At 40.8% G+C, this 13,661-nt stretch overlaps 1 protein-coding gene across 1 annotated transcript in view; it reads right to left on the bottom strand.

Moving 5' to 3' along the window:
- Positions 1–13,251, bottom strand: part of LOC142488569 (maternal DNA replication licensing factor mcm3) — a 40,783-nt gene extending 27,532 nt beyond the window's left edge. The window contains exons 1-5 of the mRNA XM_075589038.1: positions 13,094–13,251; positions 12,564–12,676; positions 11,292–11,500; positions 8,624–8,754; positions 2,142–2,380 (exon numbers count right to left, since the gene is read on the bottom strand). Coding sequence (XP_075445153.1) covers positions 2,142–2,380; positions 8,624–8,754; positions 11,292–11,500; positions 12,564–12,676; positions 13,094–13,174 — 773 coding nt within the window. The 5' untranslated portion in view covers positions 13,175–13,251. The remainder of the gene's footprint in view (positions 1–2,141; positions 2,381–8,623; positions 8,755–11,291; positions 11,501–12,563; positions 12,677–13,093) is intronic.
- Positions 13,252–13,661: the final 410 nt, after the last annotated feature.

Here is a 13,661-nt window from a genome sequence, read left to right as displayed (position 1 = left end):
CTTTCGATTTCTCCTCTAAACTAAGGACTAAGTGACCTTTTGCTTGCAGCAACCTCCATGCTGATTTCTGCAATCCTTCCAGCCGATTTGTCTTCCTTTCTACACAGCGTTGCGTGCTGCAGTGTTTTAATTTTTCTGAGGCCATCGTTCTGTCTCCTCTCTGACATATCGTCAGTTTGATCAGAGCGTTGAAGGCATTTCTGCACCGCCGTGCCTGTGTGTGGGGAGCGTGAGCAAGACGGGCATGCGCTATTCAACCATGTGGGACACCATGCAAAACAAAAAAAGGCCATGTCCCCCCGCATCAGCTCCGATACAGCCACGGTCTGCCCAGTCGCAGCATGCTTGAACAGCATCCCCCCTCCCCCCCACAGTTCTTATATGTTGGAGCTGCTGGAGGAGAGAGGACGACAATAACCTGGATTAACTGCACTAGCTGCAGTCTAGCGAGTCCTTTGCAAAATAAACTACTCCTAGCTGTAGGACAGGAAAAAGACTACCAGCAGGTAGGAGCAGGGGCCTTTTATGGTACTACCTGCAGAATTCATTTCCTGTCCTACCCAAGCTAAGGATGGATCGAACCCTATGGTGCCCACTGACATGGGAATAGGAAAATATATATATTTTTAAATAAAACAGATGTTGCCAAAAAAATAAAAAAAAAACTGAAAGCCGGAATCCCTATCTAACAGTAGTAAAGCTTTTAAACGCTTGTTTTAAAAAAAAAAAAATTATATATATATATATATATATATATATATATATATATATATATATATATATATATATATATATGTTTGAGTACATTGTGCAGTACTCCCTTTGCATTAAGATAATTTTGTTAAGGTTACTGATATATTTGCAAAATTTGGCATTAATGTGCTTCGATACACACACATACATATACAGTGTTGTATCGAAGCACATTAATGTCAAATTCTACAAATAAATCAGTAACCTTAACAAAATTATCTTAAAGCAAAGGGAGTACTGCACAATGTACTCAAACATCTGATATTTCAGATACAGGATTAGCTACCCATCCGATTATTAATTTCTAGCATTACTTGTTTTAGTTAAGAACTTGCAAACAAAGAGTGGTAAATAGCCTACAGTATATGATCTTGTATGCAATGAGGTCAGAAAATATGTGCAGAGAGAACGCGTTTAATTGCAGGCGATAAAAAACAAAATCAGATATGCAAGCTTTGCTATGTCACCAATTAGGATAGTTTAGAACTGAAATATTGCTAGGATGCTCAATTCTTTCCAAATGAAATGCAACGAAAGATTTAGGATTCTGACTAATCCTTACTTTTTAGTTATCCAAATAGATGGAAAAGAAAAAAATTCTCCATTTGTAGTAAATGGAAATGAGAATTACACATTTGCTGCAGGTTATATAACCTTGGATTAGTATGTGAGGTTGGAAGGGAGGCAATATTTAATAGTAGGCAACACTAGGGCAGGGCATTATCTAGCCATTACTGCCCAAGGTGGAAGAGTTGAAGGCCTGAGGTGAAGCAGAGGGCCTTTTAACCCATATGGGCATTTGTGGCCAGCTAATGTCATGTTCCAAGTGGTTTATTATAGGCAAAATAAAATATTTTATATTAAAATATAAAAATTACCAAGAAGCCACACACCCTCTTCCAGATCTTCCCTCCCACTGTTCTCAGGTGATGTTCCTTTCCACCCGCTCCTTCAGATAATCTCCCACGTGGATGTACTCCAATACATATACTTGTAACAGTGTAAATGGGGACAGTAATGGGACACACACACACACACGTTCTGTTTCCTATTTGTATAGGAAATCAAAGCAAAGATGTGATGACAAACCTTGACCTTATGCGCCATGATCAAAAGCAGCCAATGCTGCGGCTTCTTCTTTGAAGGCCTCTTGGGTACAACATTCAGCAACACGAATTTCTTTTACTTCCATGTATATGCACAACCTTTGCATTGCTTTCTCACAGACTTGCTACTGTACATACACACTATTCAGGTATGATTTAAATAGAAAGTAGCACCATTACAACTTTGCACAAAACAAGCATGAGGTGCAATTAAAAGAATGCTAATTAAAGCATGAGACATTAAAATTTATTTGGTGAAAGTCAACAATTCTCATCTAATACCTGAACGTGCCAGAAGTGAATCCTCCATGTTTGGACGGAAGACAGCGGTATATTCCTATAATCTGTACCCTATCTCCAGGTTTACAGTTGTCCACCAAGTCGTCATCTGCAATGATATCAACAGAGCGAGGAAGTTGTCCAGCAGGGGCCTTTTCAGGCATTTCTTGGATGCTCACAGTTTGATGATCCTTGTAAGTGCATAGTCCAAATTCTGTTTCTAGTGGGTTGTTTTCCTCATCCTGAAAAAATTACATTTAACAAAATAAATAAAAATACATATATTTATTTACCAAAAGTGGGGAAATACTAATAAATACATAGCAGTGTTAGCAAACCTTAATAATCAAAAACGAATAGACGGTACTATTCTGTGGTTAACTAAATGCTTTTATTTGTGTAAGCTTTTGAGATACAATGGATAAAGCAAGATAGGTTTTTGCTTAAAAACAATGCATCTTGGAATTTATCTGTGGCTGAAGCCTATCCTCCCCCCTGGTAACAAACCCATTACCTGTATCCTTTAAACAATATTGTGACCATAGCACATCAGTTATAAGTCTAGCCAAGCTACATACAAGCCCACAACAGAACCACAGAGCAAAAACAAACAGTCTCTGGTTTCCCTTATTTTCTTTAGGACGGGATAATCACCAGTCATGGAGGTTCTCAGCCAGACAACAGCAAGGACATTTGCTTTGCTCCATCTTTGCCCATGATACGGTTTCACACAAGAGGTTGGTGTACAAAATAAAGAAAATTGGACTCAGTAATAATATATGCATCTGGATTGAAAACTGGTTAAAGGACAGACAGAGGGTTGTCATAAATGGAACTTTTTGAGGTTGGGCTAAAGTCGTGAGTGGAGTACCTCAAGAATCGGTACTGGGACCCCTGCTTTTTAACTTGTTTATTAATGACCTTGAGGTTGGGATCGAGAGCAAAGTCTCCATCTTTGCTGATGATACTAAATTGTGTAAGGTAATAGAATCAGAGCAGGATGTAATTTCTCTTCAGAAGGACTTGGAGAGACTGGAAACGTGGGCAGGTAAATGGCAAATGAGGTTTAATACAGATAAATGTAAGGTTATGCATTTGGGATGCAAGAATAAAAAGGCGACTTACAAATTAAATGGAGATATATTGGGGGAATCCTTGATGGAGAAGAATTTAGGAGTGCTTGTAGACAGCAGGCTTAGCAATAGTGCCCAATGTCATGCAGTAGCTGCAAAGGCAAACAAGATCTTATCTTGCATCAAACGGGCAATGGATGGAAGGGAAGTAAACATAATTATGCCCCTTTACAAAGCATTAGTGAGACCACACCTTGAATATGGAGTACAATTTTGGGCACCAATCCTAAGAAAAGACATTATGGAACTAGAGTGCAGAGAAGAGCCACCAAATTAATAAAGGGGATGGACATTCTAACTTATGAGGAGAGGCTAGCTAAATTAGATTTATTTACATTAGAAAAGAGGCGTCTAAGAGAGGATATGATAACTATATGCAAATATATTCAGGGACATTACAAGGAACTTTCAAAAGAACTATTCATCCCACGAGCAGTACAAAGGACTCGGGGCCATCCCTTAAGGTTGGAGGAAAGGAAATTTCACCAGCAACAAAGGAAAGGGTTCTTTACAGTAAGGGCAGTTAAAATGTGGAATTCATTACCCTTGGAGACTGTGATGGCAGATACAATAGATTTGTTCAAAAAAAGATTGGACATCTTTTTAGATGGGAAAGGTATACAGGGATATACAAAATAAGTATACATGGGAAGCATGTTGATCCAGGGATTAATCCGATTGCCAATTCTTGGAGTCAGGAAGGAATTAATTTTTCCCCTTAATGGGGTTTTTTGTTTGCCTTCCTCTGGGTCAATAAGTAAGTATAGATATAGGATAAAGTATCTGTTGTTTAAATTTAGCATAGGTTGAACTTGATGGACGTACGTCTTTTTTCAACCTCATCTACTATGTAACTATGTAGCAGTGCCCACAAGCAGTCCCTCTAACTAGGCTGTTAGCCATCCGGCATGTAGTACTTTTCTCCCGAATTAAGCTTCAAAATGGAGGAAAAGAATATCCATTTTATGTTGTCTAACAAATGTATTTTGTGAGGTCCATGTTGCTGCCTTGCATACATCTTTAGACAAGGCATGTGCTCTGTTTGCCTACAGAGTGGCCATGGCTCTTGTGGAATGTGCTTTTATCTTTAATGTACACTCCAATAGTTTTACCTTTTAAGCTTCTTTGATACAAAATGTAATCCATCTCACCATCAAAAATACCTAGGCAGCATTATCTCTACTTCCCATGAAGGAGTAAACAAGCTTTCTGATACTCAATAGCTCAGAGTGGATAACAGAATGAGACAAAATGTTCCAACAACATCCAGACAGTGAAGCTATTTTTCTCACGTTGGATTGGGACAGAATGTGGCATGACAATTTTGTCCTCCTGTATCCTTAAAACATGGAGCTCTACAGGGTAACGCTCACTAATTCTTCTAGCTGAAGAAATGGCCATCAGAAAAAATTAACTTCTAAAGCTATCCATTTAACTGATAAATAAAAACAGACAAAAAGAACATTAATGCTGCCAGCACTACATTTCAATTCCAAGCCAGAACCAAAGAACATAGTCTGGGCCTAAATGTCCCAGCCGCCTTTGGGTGACTAGCACCATTTAAGAAAGGCTTACCTTACTCTGTAGTAGATTCTTGATGTTTATTGTTCTCTGGTGCGTAAGAAGATTTCAATAACTTTGTGAAAAATCTAGCTGCTGCCCCTCTCTCCAGGCCAAAAAGTCAGCAGTCACATTGGGATGTCCAATTGGGTCTTGAAAAATGAGATCTGGAAGAATGGGAAGCTGCCAAAGAGTATCGACATTTTGACTAGGCCTGCAAAAAAGGATCTTCTCAGCCAAAAAAAAAAAAGAGTTATGATAGCCTCCACTTTCCCCATGGTGATTCTGCTCAGGATAATGAATCAGCGGCAGAGGAAATAAAAAACATGATGAAAATTTTATGGGATTGACATGGCATCAAAGTAGGTCCCCTTGTCTGAGTTTGGAGTAAAACACTGGTCCAGTAGTTTTGTTTAGCTGCTTATTGTCATAAGACAAACCCCATTTGTTCACCAACTGATCAAAGATTTCCTTCTTTAGAAAACATTCACCAGGATGGACTTGATGGCAATTTAAGTTTGCAGAGATTTAATTTTTCAGCAATATGAATTGCTTTTAAACTAGGTATACACTTCTCTGTCCTTAACAGAGTTTTTAACTTCATAGCTTGTAAGCTTCTTGTACCACCCTGCCACAGTGGTAGAGTTGTCTGAAAAGGCCTTCTGCGCAACAACTCCTAGGAAATTGGCAAAATGCAGAATCGCCCGATATACCACTAAAGGATATACCTAAAGGACTACTTTAATTGACAGTTCTTGTAGCTAGCAAATTCTTCTAGCTGCCGTGACTGGCACCAATAGCACTGTCTTTCAGGACGGATTTTGTAAGCAAAGCCTGCTGGAGTGGTTTGAATGGAGCATTAATAAGTGCATTTAAAACCAGAGGTAGATCCCATGGGAAAGTGGTACCCAGACTTGTCTTTGATACATGGCCTGAAAAAAAGCGTGCCATCAGATCTAGGGTAGCCAACAGTTTGCTCAGTAAGGCAGATAGTGCCGAGACTTGCACTTTTCATGAACTGGTACAGAGTCCCAGGTAAAAACCTCTTTGTAAGAGTTCCAAAAATATGTATGCTATAGATTTAAGTAATCAATATTAAAGAGATTGCAAAAATGATGAAAACATTGCCATATCCTTGGATATACTGTACTTTAGAAGTAGAGGCCCTTCTTGTTTGCATTAACATGTATATAATTTTCTTGGATAAGCCTCGTGTTGTAGGCCCCACTAAACCTCCAAGCCAAACTCTGGTTTGGGAATAAATATTGGCCCTTGTCATAGGCCACTGGTAACTTCCACAGTTGATCCTGAAGCATATTGACAAGTAGGGGGAAACCATGTTCTGCGTGGGCAAAAATAAATAAATCTACATGTAGAATGACAGTCACTACTTCTGCCTTGTCCGGTCTTATCTTTCCGAGTAGCATAGGTATTAGAGAAAATGATTTGGCTAGGCAGAACTCCCATCTGTATGAGAGGACATCTATATAAAGAGGCTTCTGGGGGACACAGAATGCTGTCCACTTCCAGATTATGGCTGAAGCCAGTAAGTCGATCTGGGATCAACACATTTCTTAACTAACTTGAGAAAGATGTCCGACAGGGACTATTCCCTTGGGGACACAGTTTGCCAATTTAGAAAGTCTGCCTGTGAATTTAGGTTTCCCGGCATACAGTATGCACCACTCTGAGGTCTTTCAGATATTTTTCTGCCCACTTGAATAGAGGGGAAAACCAATGACAGGACTTCCTGATCTCACGTTATTTCTTGGATATGTTACTGTGGCGAGATGGTCTGATCTGACCTCTAAGCTTTCCCTTGGATTTCTTGAGGGGAGTAAAAAATATAACTAAATATCACTTGCATCACTGCTCATTTTTTATATATTTGAAGGCATGGCCTGACTCATTACTGGCCAGATATTGATATAAATGGAAACTGGATCGACTGCTTCCTTAATTCTGCGATCAAATGCTTAGTGCAGTTCCTTTACAGCAGGCACTGGTGTGCTGTCTGAACTGTCCTGCATGTCCTCTCAAGCAGGACAGCGGGGAACAAAGCCCCCTTTAATTTTCTCTGGTGCCTGTTATGTCCTAGTGAGCACTCGCCGCAGAGAGGCATGCTGAGCACACAAATTGGTAGGGCTGGGGGGAGGCGGCGGTGGTCGAAATGTCACGCTGCAGCGCGAGTTCCCACTGGAGTCAGGGACGGATCAGCACCAGTGAAGGTCCATTTCTACTCCCTCTGATGTCTTTGCTTTAGCTTCACATACATGTTATGATTATATGTCAACTTTTATCTAACTGTAAGTGTGCATTTTTAAAGCGCTTTTACATAAACTTCACTACCTATTTGGATCACACAATGTCCATTTTCTCTTTACATTGAGATCACCACATTTATTACTGCATGAGAAGCAAGACCCCTCCACTCACCTAAGTCCTATACCAGGACTTATTAGGATCCTAGTCAACCCCTGGAATTACTGCCACAGTTTTTGGAAGTGCCTGTTTATATCTGGAAGAATGTGAGTCCTCACTTCAGAGGTTCACTTCAGAGGTTTTCTAACAGCCCATTATAAATTGGGAACGTATTACACTATATTGTGTTTTTATTTTTTTCTCCACATATGTTGCGAAATCTGAGCTCCCCAATCTTTGAATACCAACTTAGAAGTTATAGCGTCAGACACCAGCTGTCTTTATAATCAGGGGAACCCCTGGAGTTAACATACAGTAATACAGCTTAAGGGAGAGGGAGTGGCTCAGTGAGTAAAAGACACTGACTGGCACAGAGTTGGAAGCAGAGCCTGGTTCAATTCCCAGTGTCGGCTCCTTGTGACCTTGGGCAAGTCACTTTATCTCCCTGTGCCTCAGGCACACAAAAAAAAAACAAAAAAAACATAGATTGTAAGCTCCACGGGGCAGGGACCTGTGCCTGCAAAATGTCTCTGTAAAGCGCTACGTATAACTAGCAGCGCTATACAAGAACATATTATTATTATACTACAGCAGCAGGCGGACACAAGGACTAATGTTCCTACCATCTGAAAATGAACTGAGGTGCTCTGCTTTAAAATATAATTGATCAGAGGTGTCTTGATTCTAGAGCTGTAATAGACTGATGTCATGTCCACCCAACCAAATACAGAGGGAGGAACAGTGGACAGATGCAACATGGGATGCACTTAATGTTAGGGGACACAGATAGAAATAAACAAGAGCGCAACAGGTAGGAGACCTAGGTCAGGGCACAAGCTGCAAAAAGGAGAGAGCTGTGCAAAAGACTTAATGCAAAATGGTCATTTAATGACAGTCACAGAGATCCAACATTTCGGTGCCATCAACCTTCATCAGGGTACATCCACCCAACCCCCAAAGGGGATGGACCCGCAATGCGAATCTGGCATAGCAAGACCTTAATCTCCATTGGTAGCTTGCATGATAGACACTGTGCCCATATGGGATTACCACAGTCCGCAGATGGCTGCAGACCTTAAATGCAGCAGCGCTACCCCAGCTAGCAGCTTCAAGCATTATGTCTCCAGGGCAGACCCTGGTGAGGCAGCCAAGTAAGTGGCCCTGAAAGAGCCCACCTGAGAGGTATCAGAGGGAGGAGCAGGTAGGACCAAAAATAACTGAAGTTCTAGGGTCACAAAATCATTTTAAAATGTTGGAAGGATGGCCCTACTCTTAAGTAGGAGAGGCCAAATTACCATTGCTGTGCACAGTCATGGGGATGAGCGAGAAAGCTTAATAGAAACTGACCCTGAAAAATACAAAATTATTTACCTTTGTGGGATATACAGCACTTGATGGAAATGCTTCCAGTGTTGTAAGGTCAGTATATTTTCTTTCAATGGTTTTCTTAGTTGCTGGGCAATAATGGACACTGCGTAAAACTTTTGGTCTCACCAAGGAACCTGGTAACAAGAACCAGCAGATACACCATCTGAAAACCATAGCCATCCTCCATTTTAACCATAAGACACTCATTTGCCCAATATAAACATTCATTATTGTATACTGTAGGTGGTTGAAAATAACATATTTCGAGTAATTGTTTAGGAACTGTGTTGTGTTTACCTTGGCCTAGTGGGAAAACTAGTTTTAGTCAAAATCTGTGACTACAACACGTCTCTTTTCAATAAAGAAACATGAAAGCCAATGATCAACCACAACAATTTACAAATCATTTAGGAACAAGAATTAAAGCTACTGCTGCAAAGATATGCCTTTGTATTGTGGTTTACACTGTGGTGCATAGGTTTAATTGTAAAATAAATATACAAATTTGGCAGAGCACTGCAGAATAATAAATGAGATCCATAGGGTGCTCACATGTAAAAAATACATCTTTATTGGATCATGATAGACCCCAACATAGTAAAAGAATGCACTTACGCGTTTCGGGCAAAAAAAGGCCCTTTATCACACCTTGATAAATGGCTTTTTTGCACGAAACACGTAGGTGCGTTCTTTTACCATGTTGGGGTCTAACATGATCCAATAAAGATTTTTTACATGTGAGCACCCTCTGGATCTCATTTATTATCTTGCAGTGCTCTGCCAATTCCGTCTATTTGTTCCTGCTGCTACTCTACCAGGCAGATTTTGCATACTACTCAACCTCACCAGAAGAAGACCAAGGACAGACAAGCGGCAACTGAGATCCACAAAGTGAGTTTCTCAAGTTTTGTTCATATCCTTTATATATTACCTATTGGATGGTTATCTATCACTCTGGGGAGATGCTTTTTGTGCCTTTCAGGCTATTTGTGTGATTGCCATTGGCTACACTAGGCACTAGATTCCCCTGTGTTTATAGAACTGATACTACAATCAACATTTAAGGAGGTCATATTTATGAACTCATGATATTATATCATAAGTCATTTTTTAGATGCACCGCATTGACTCCGTTTATTTTACAATGATGTGAAGTTTTCTATATTTACTAGGCATGTTTGCAGTCAGTATGGATTCCACTAAAGAATAATACTGAATATTAAAGTATATAAGCTGTGTGAAGTTTGGATTGGATTGTAAAGTGGATTGTATGGATTGTAAAGTGGTTGAATAGATAAGACATTGGTTGAGGGATAGTCAACAGTTCTGGTACAGTAAATAAAATATATTCAGAGGGGAAGGTGGCCAGTGGTTTACCTCAGGGATCTATACCAGGACCAGTGCTTTCATATCTTTATTAGTGGCATTATTGGTGGTCTAGAAGGGGAAAGTGGAATTATACTTACCAATTTATGATTATTCCATGTCTTCTAGCCCCTCCTTGCCAGTAAAATGAATGGGGAATTAAGCCTCACCCCGTTGGAGGTAGGACAATAAAGCGTGAACTAATTGGGCTCCATCAGCCCCTACAAGTCTCTCTGCTCTCCTCCTGTTAGTTTTGTCCTACCAGTCAACAGCTCTCAGGGATTTTGAAGCTTCTCTGGTAAATTTTGGCACAGGGAACCTTAGGCAAAGGAGATGATTTTTTATTAAGTCCCCAAATGCCACTACAATAGATGTTGGCCAGTGAGAAACAATCAGCTGTGGGCTTAACCATGGTACTAGCCATTGTGCTAAAATGATGCCCCTGCATGGTGGTATTCAGCAGAAATGAGGCCCTCCTGCCTACCTGAAGATTCTCACTGCTCCTTTTCCCAGGCATAAGGAAGCCTGGGGCATCATGTACCAAGATTTACCAGAAAAACAACAAAACAGTGTGATGAGATGTCCTACCAGTCAAGGGGGTAGGTTAATACAAGTGCTGTGAGGAGAGCAGGGAGCCTTGTAGGAGCTGATGCAGCCCAATTCGTTGGGGAGAGGCTTCATTTACCATTTGTTTTTGTTTTTTACAGGCTTAGGGATGTAGAGAGAAAGAATGCATTTGAATGTCAGCTACAGTACTATAAATGAAAGGGGCCCAGAAGTTATTTCAGCCGACTTAAATGTAGGAAAGCAATGCAACAATGCAATGGGGAAATGGGAATTAAAAAAGGCTTCGTATAGACAAGGCTATCCTACTGTACATACAAAAGCAAGCAAAAGATCAAACAGGAGCTGAGGTTTTGAAACAGGAACATTGGCAGACAGGGTGGACCAAGTGACCTCTGTAGTCAAATTCTAGGTTTCTGTTGTACATAAGGACTTGCATCAGTCACAGGGGAATTTTATGTGTGGCTGAAGCAGTGAGCCCCATTCCCCCAATTTGAAAAGAGAGAAATAAAGTAGTGGTGTCTAACTGCATGTAGAGCATATTTGTATTATTCATTCAAACTTATTGTAATATCACATCAAGAGTTGGTCAGCAAAACCAGTTAATTACTATGAAATGGGTATAAATAAGTATGCATTAGGAAAGAAGGAATGTGTTTAGTTTCTTGAAACATCCATTATGCAACAGATGTTCAATGCACTTTATATACCCAAATACCAGAAGTAAATTAGCAATATTTACACTTTGTTACTATTCCTTCCACACAAACCAAACTGCCCAGGAATTGAGACGTGAGAGTGCGGGGCGAGACATGCTTTGTTCCAAAACTGCCTTCAAATCCAACGCTGAACTCGTCAAACTGTTTAGCGTATGTTGAATCAATAGAAGCGACCAACTCTTTCAAAGCTCTTTGAAAAGCAATAACTTCTCCAAAGGCATCATTTAGCAATCTGAAATGAATAAAACCAAATTATTAACTCGTTACTACAACACTGCTACTATTACACCTGCCAAAATTGAAAAACAACATTGAAATAATCCTCAGGTTTATAGCTCAAAGCAAGTGCCAATACCAGTTTATAGAGCAACAAGGTGTTTCGTTAGAACTCTTGGTTCAGTAAAAAAAAAATAAGGCATCATAAAGAAATAACCCAAGTCCAATTCTAAAAGTGACGTCTCCCCTAAGGACCTCACTCCAAATGGTATTAAAGCTGTAGGACTGGTTTAAATAAAATAAATACCTGCAAGTATTTTTCAATAGCTGTTCTTAAACCTTTCAAGTTGAAATCTAACACTGTCATCAGGTTGTGAGTTAGCCCAAAGTTGACATGCAAAATGGTGGAGAAACCCTATGAAAAGCATCATTTTGCTTTTCCACCCCACACTACAAAGAAAAATCTCCCCTTACTTGGGATGAAAGTTGGTTACTAATTTGCTTTCCAGATCATTTTTAGAAGCCAATCACAGTGCTAAATTGTACATTATTTGTTGAGATAAGTGGAAGGGTATTTTTTTTTGTTGCAAACTATAAGACCACTTGCTAATTTATTTATTTTAGTTAGGGATATCCGATTAGAAAAATATAGATGGTCATTTTACAGCAATACATACTCTGACACCACAAGGGATTCCGCATATTTCTTGCTTAGAGACCTACAACAGGGACTGATTGACTTACAATCCACATACATTTAAAAAAAAAAAAAAAATGAGTGTCATGGACTGAGCCATCTCCCTGCTAGTGATTATAGCTGAATGCAAATTAAGGGAAAGGGAGTCAACAGCGCTTGAAGGAATTAAAAAAAAAAAGCAAGCCATACTGAACCTGGTGAATAAACCATTTTTTATTATTGCAGCAAACCTCTTCGGGTTACTTTTAGAAAGGACAGAGACTGCCCTGGGGTTTGCCACTGCTGCACGCGCACACGCACTCACCCCATGCACACACACTCACCCCCTGCGCACACACACACTCACCCCCTGCACACACACACCCTGCACACACACACTCACACGTTGGATCTCCTGTCTGTCTTCCTCCGCAGTTCATTCAGGTTGACAATCAGCCGGTGCTGATTAGCAGCAATCATGTCCCTCACTTTGCCATGGTAGACGCCTTGATCTTGCTGAAAGGAAAATGCTGGGTTGAGCGAGACAGACAGAGACTATACTCCTCAAACCCACCCAGGTCTCCGTGTTGCTTGGCGTTAAGTTGCCCGCTCGCACGGCAGAGGATATCCATCAATATCTATTAGGTGAGTTTGCATTACATTAATAAACTCTAAATTAACGATAGATGCATATACAAAATATACTCATACTCTGCAGCCATTTACCAACCCCATTGGGATGGTGGAAATAAAATGGAAAGCACTATGATACCCAGGAAATATCCCGGCTCACACAGCGCCGGGCTGCAGTGCCGGCTGTCTCTACAGAAGCCACATACTACACATGGGTAATGGGACGTATGTATCAGCAACAGGACAACACTTCCCCGGGCACAACCAGGCTCTGTACTACAAGATAGGAGAGGCGCTCACATCATCATCCAAGAAGTCGAGGTACTCTCTCTGAGCCTCCCGCAGCTCCGGATCTTCAGGCCCGCCCGCCATATCCATCATCTTAAAACTAACCAGCCGGCGGTAACAGGAGCCGGTGTGCCCCTCTCCCAGGCTCTGTGCGCCCCTCTCCCAGGCTCTGTGTGCCCCGCTCCCAGGCTCTGTGTGTATCCACAAGGCGGACACCACGTGACTTCCCTGCACCTGCAGCGAGCGCTCCGCCCACTAGCCTGGGGGAAGAGAGGCTGTGGGTTCAGTGAGGGAGAGCCTTGTATGTGTGGGAGTTATACCTCCACCAATAGAAACCATGAGAATAACGCAGCTACTGTTTAAAGTGCGAAGACATTACGGAGTATAAAATAGGACTACAATAGCATGTATTGTATTATTATTTTTTAGGAAAAGATGCTAAAAGTGGTAAGTGTGCTGTGTGCATTGTGTACCCAGAATAATTTGAGAAGTGACTCCTTTGCTGCCAGGGATGCATTGCTTTGCTTAACCCAGCCAATGCCGATCACAAGCCCGGATGAAAAATGGGGAGTGTTGGTTC

Source organism: Ascaphus truei, chromosome 2 (assembly GCF_040206685.1).
Source record: "Ascaphus truei isolate aAscTru1 chromosome 2, aAscTru1.hap1, whole genome shotgun sequence".
NCBI classification, from domain to species: domain Eukaryota; kingdom Metazoa; phylum Chordata; class Amphibia; order Anura; family Ascaphidae; genus Ascaphus; species Ascaphus truei.
Note: the sequence above shows the minus strand (reverse complement) of the source record. Positions and strands in the feature narration are given on the sequence as shown.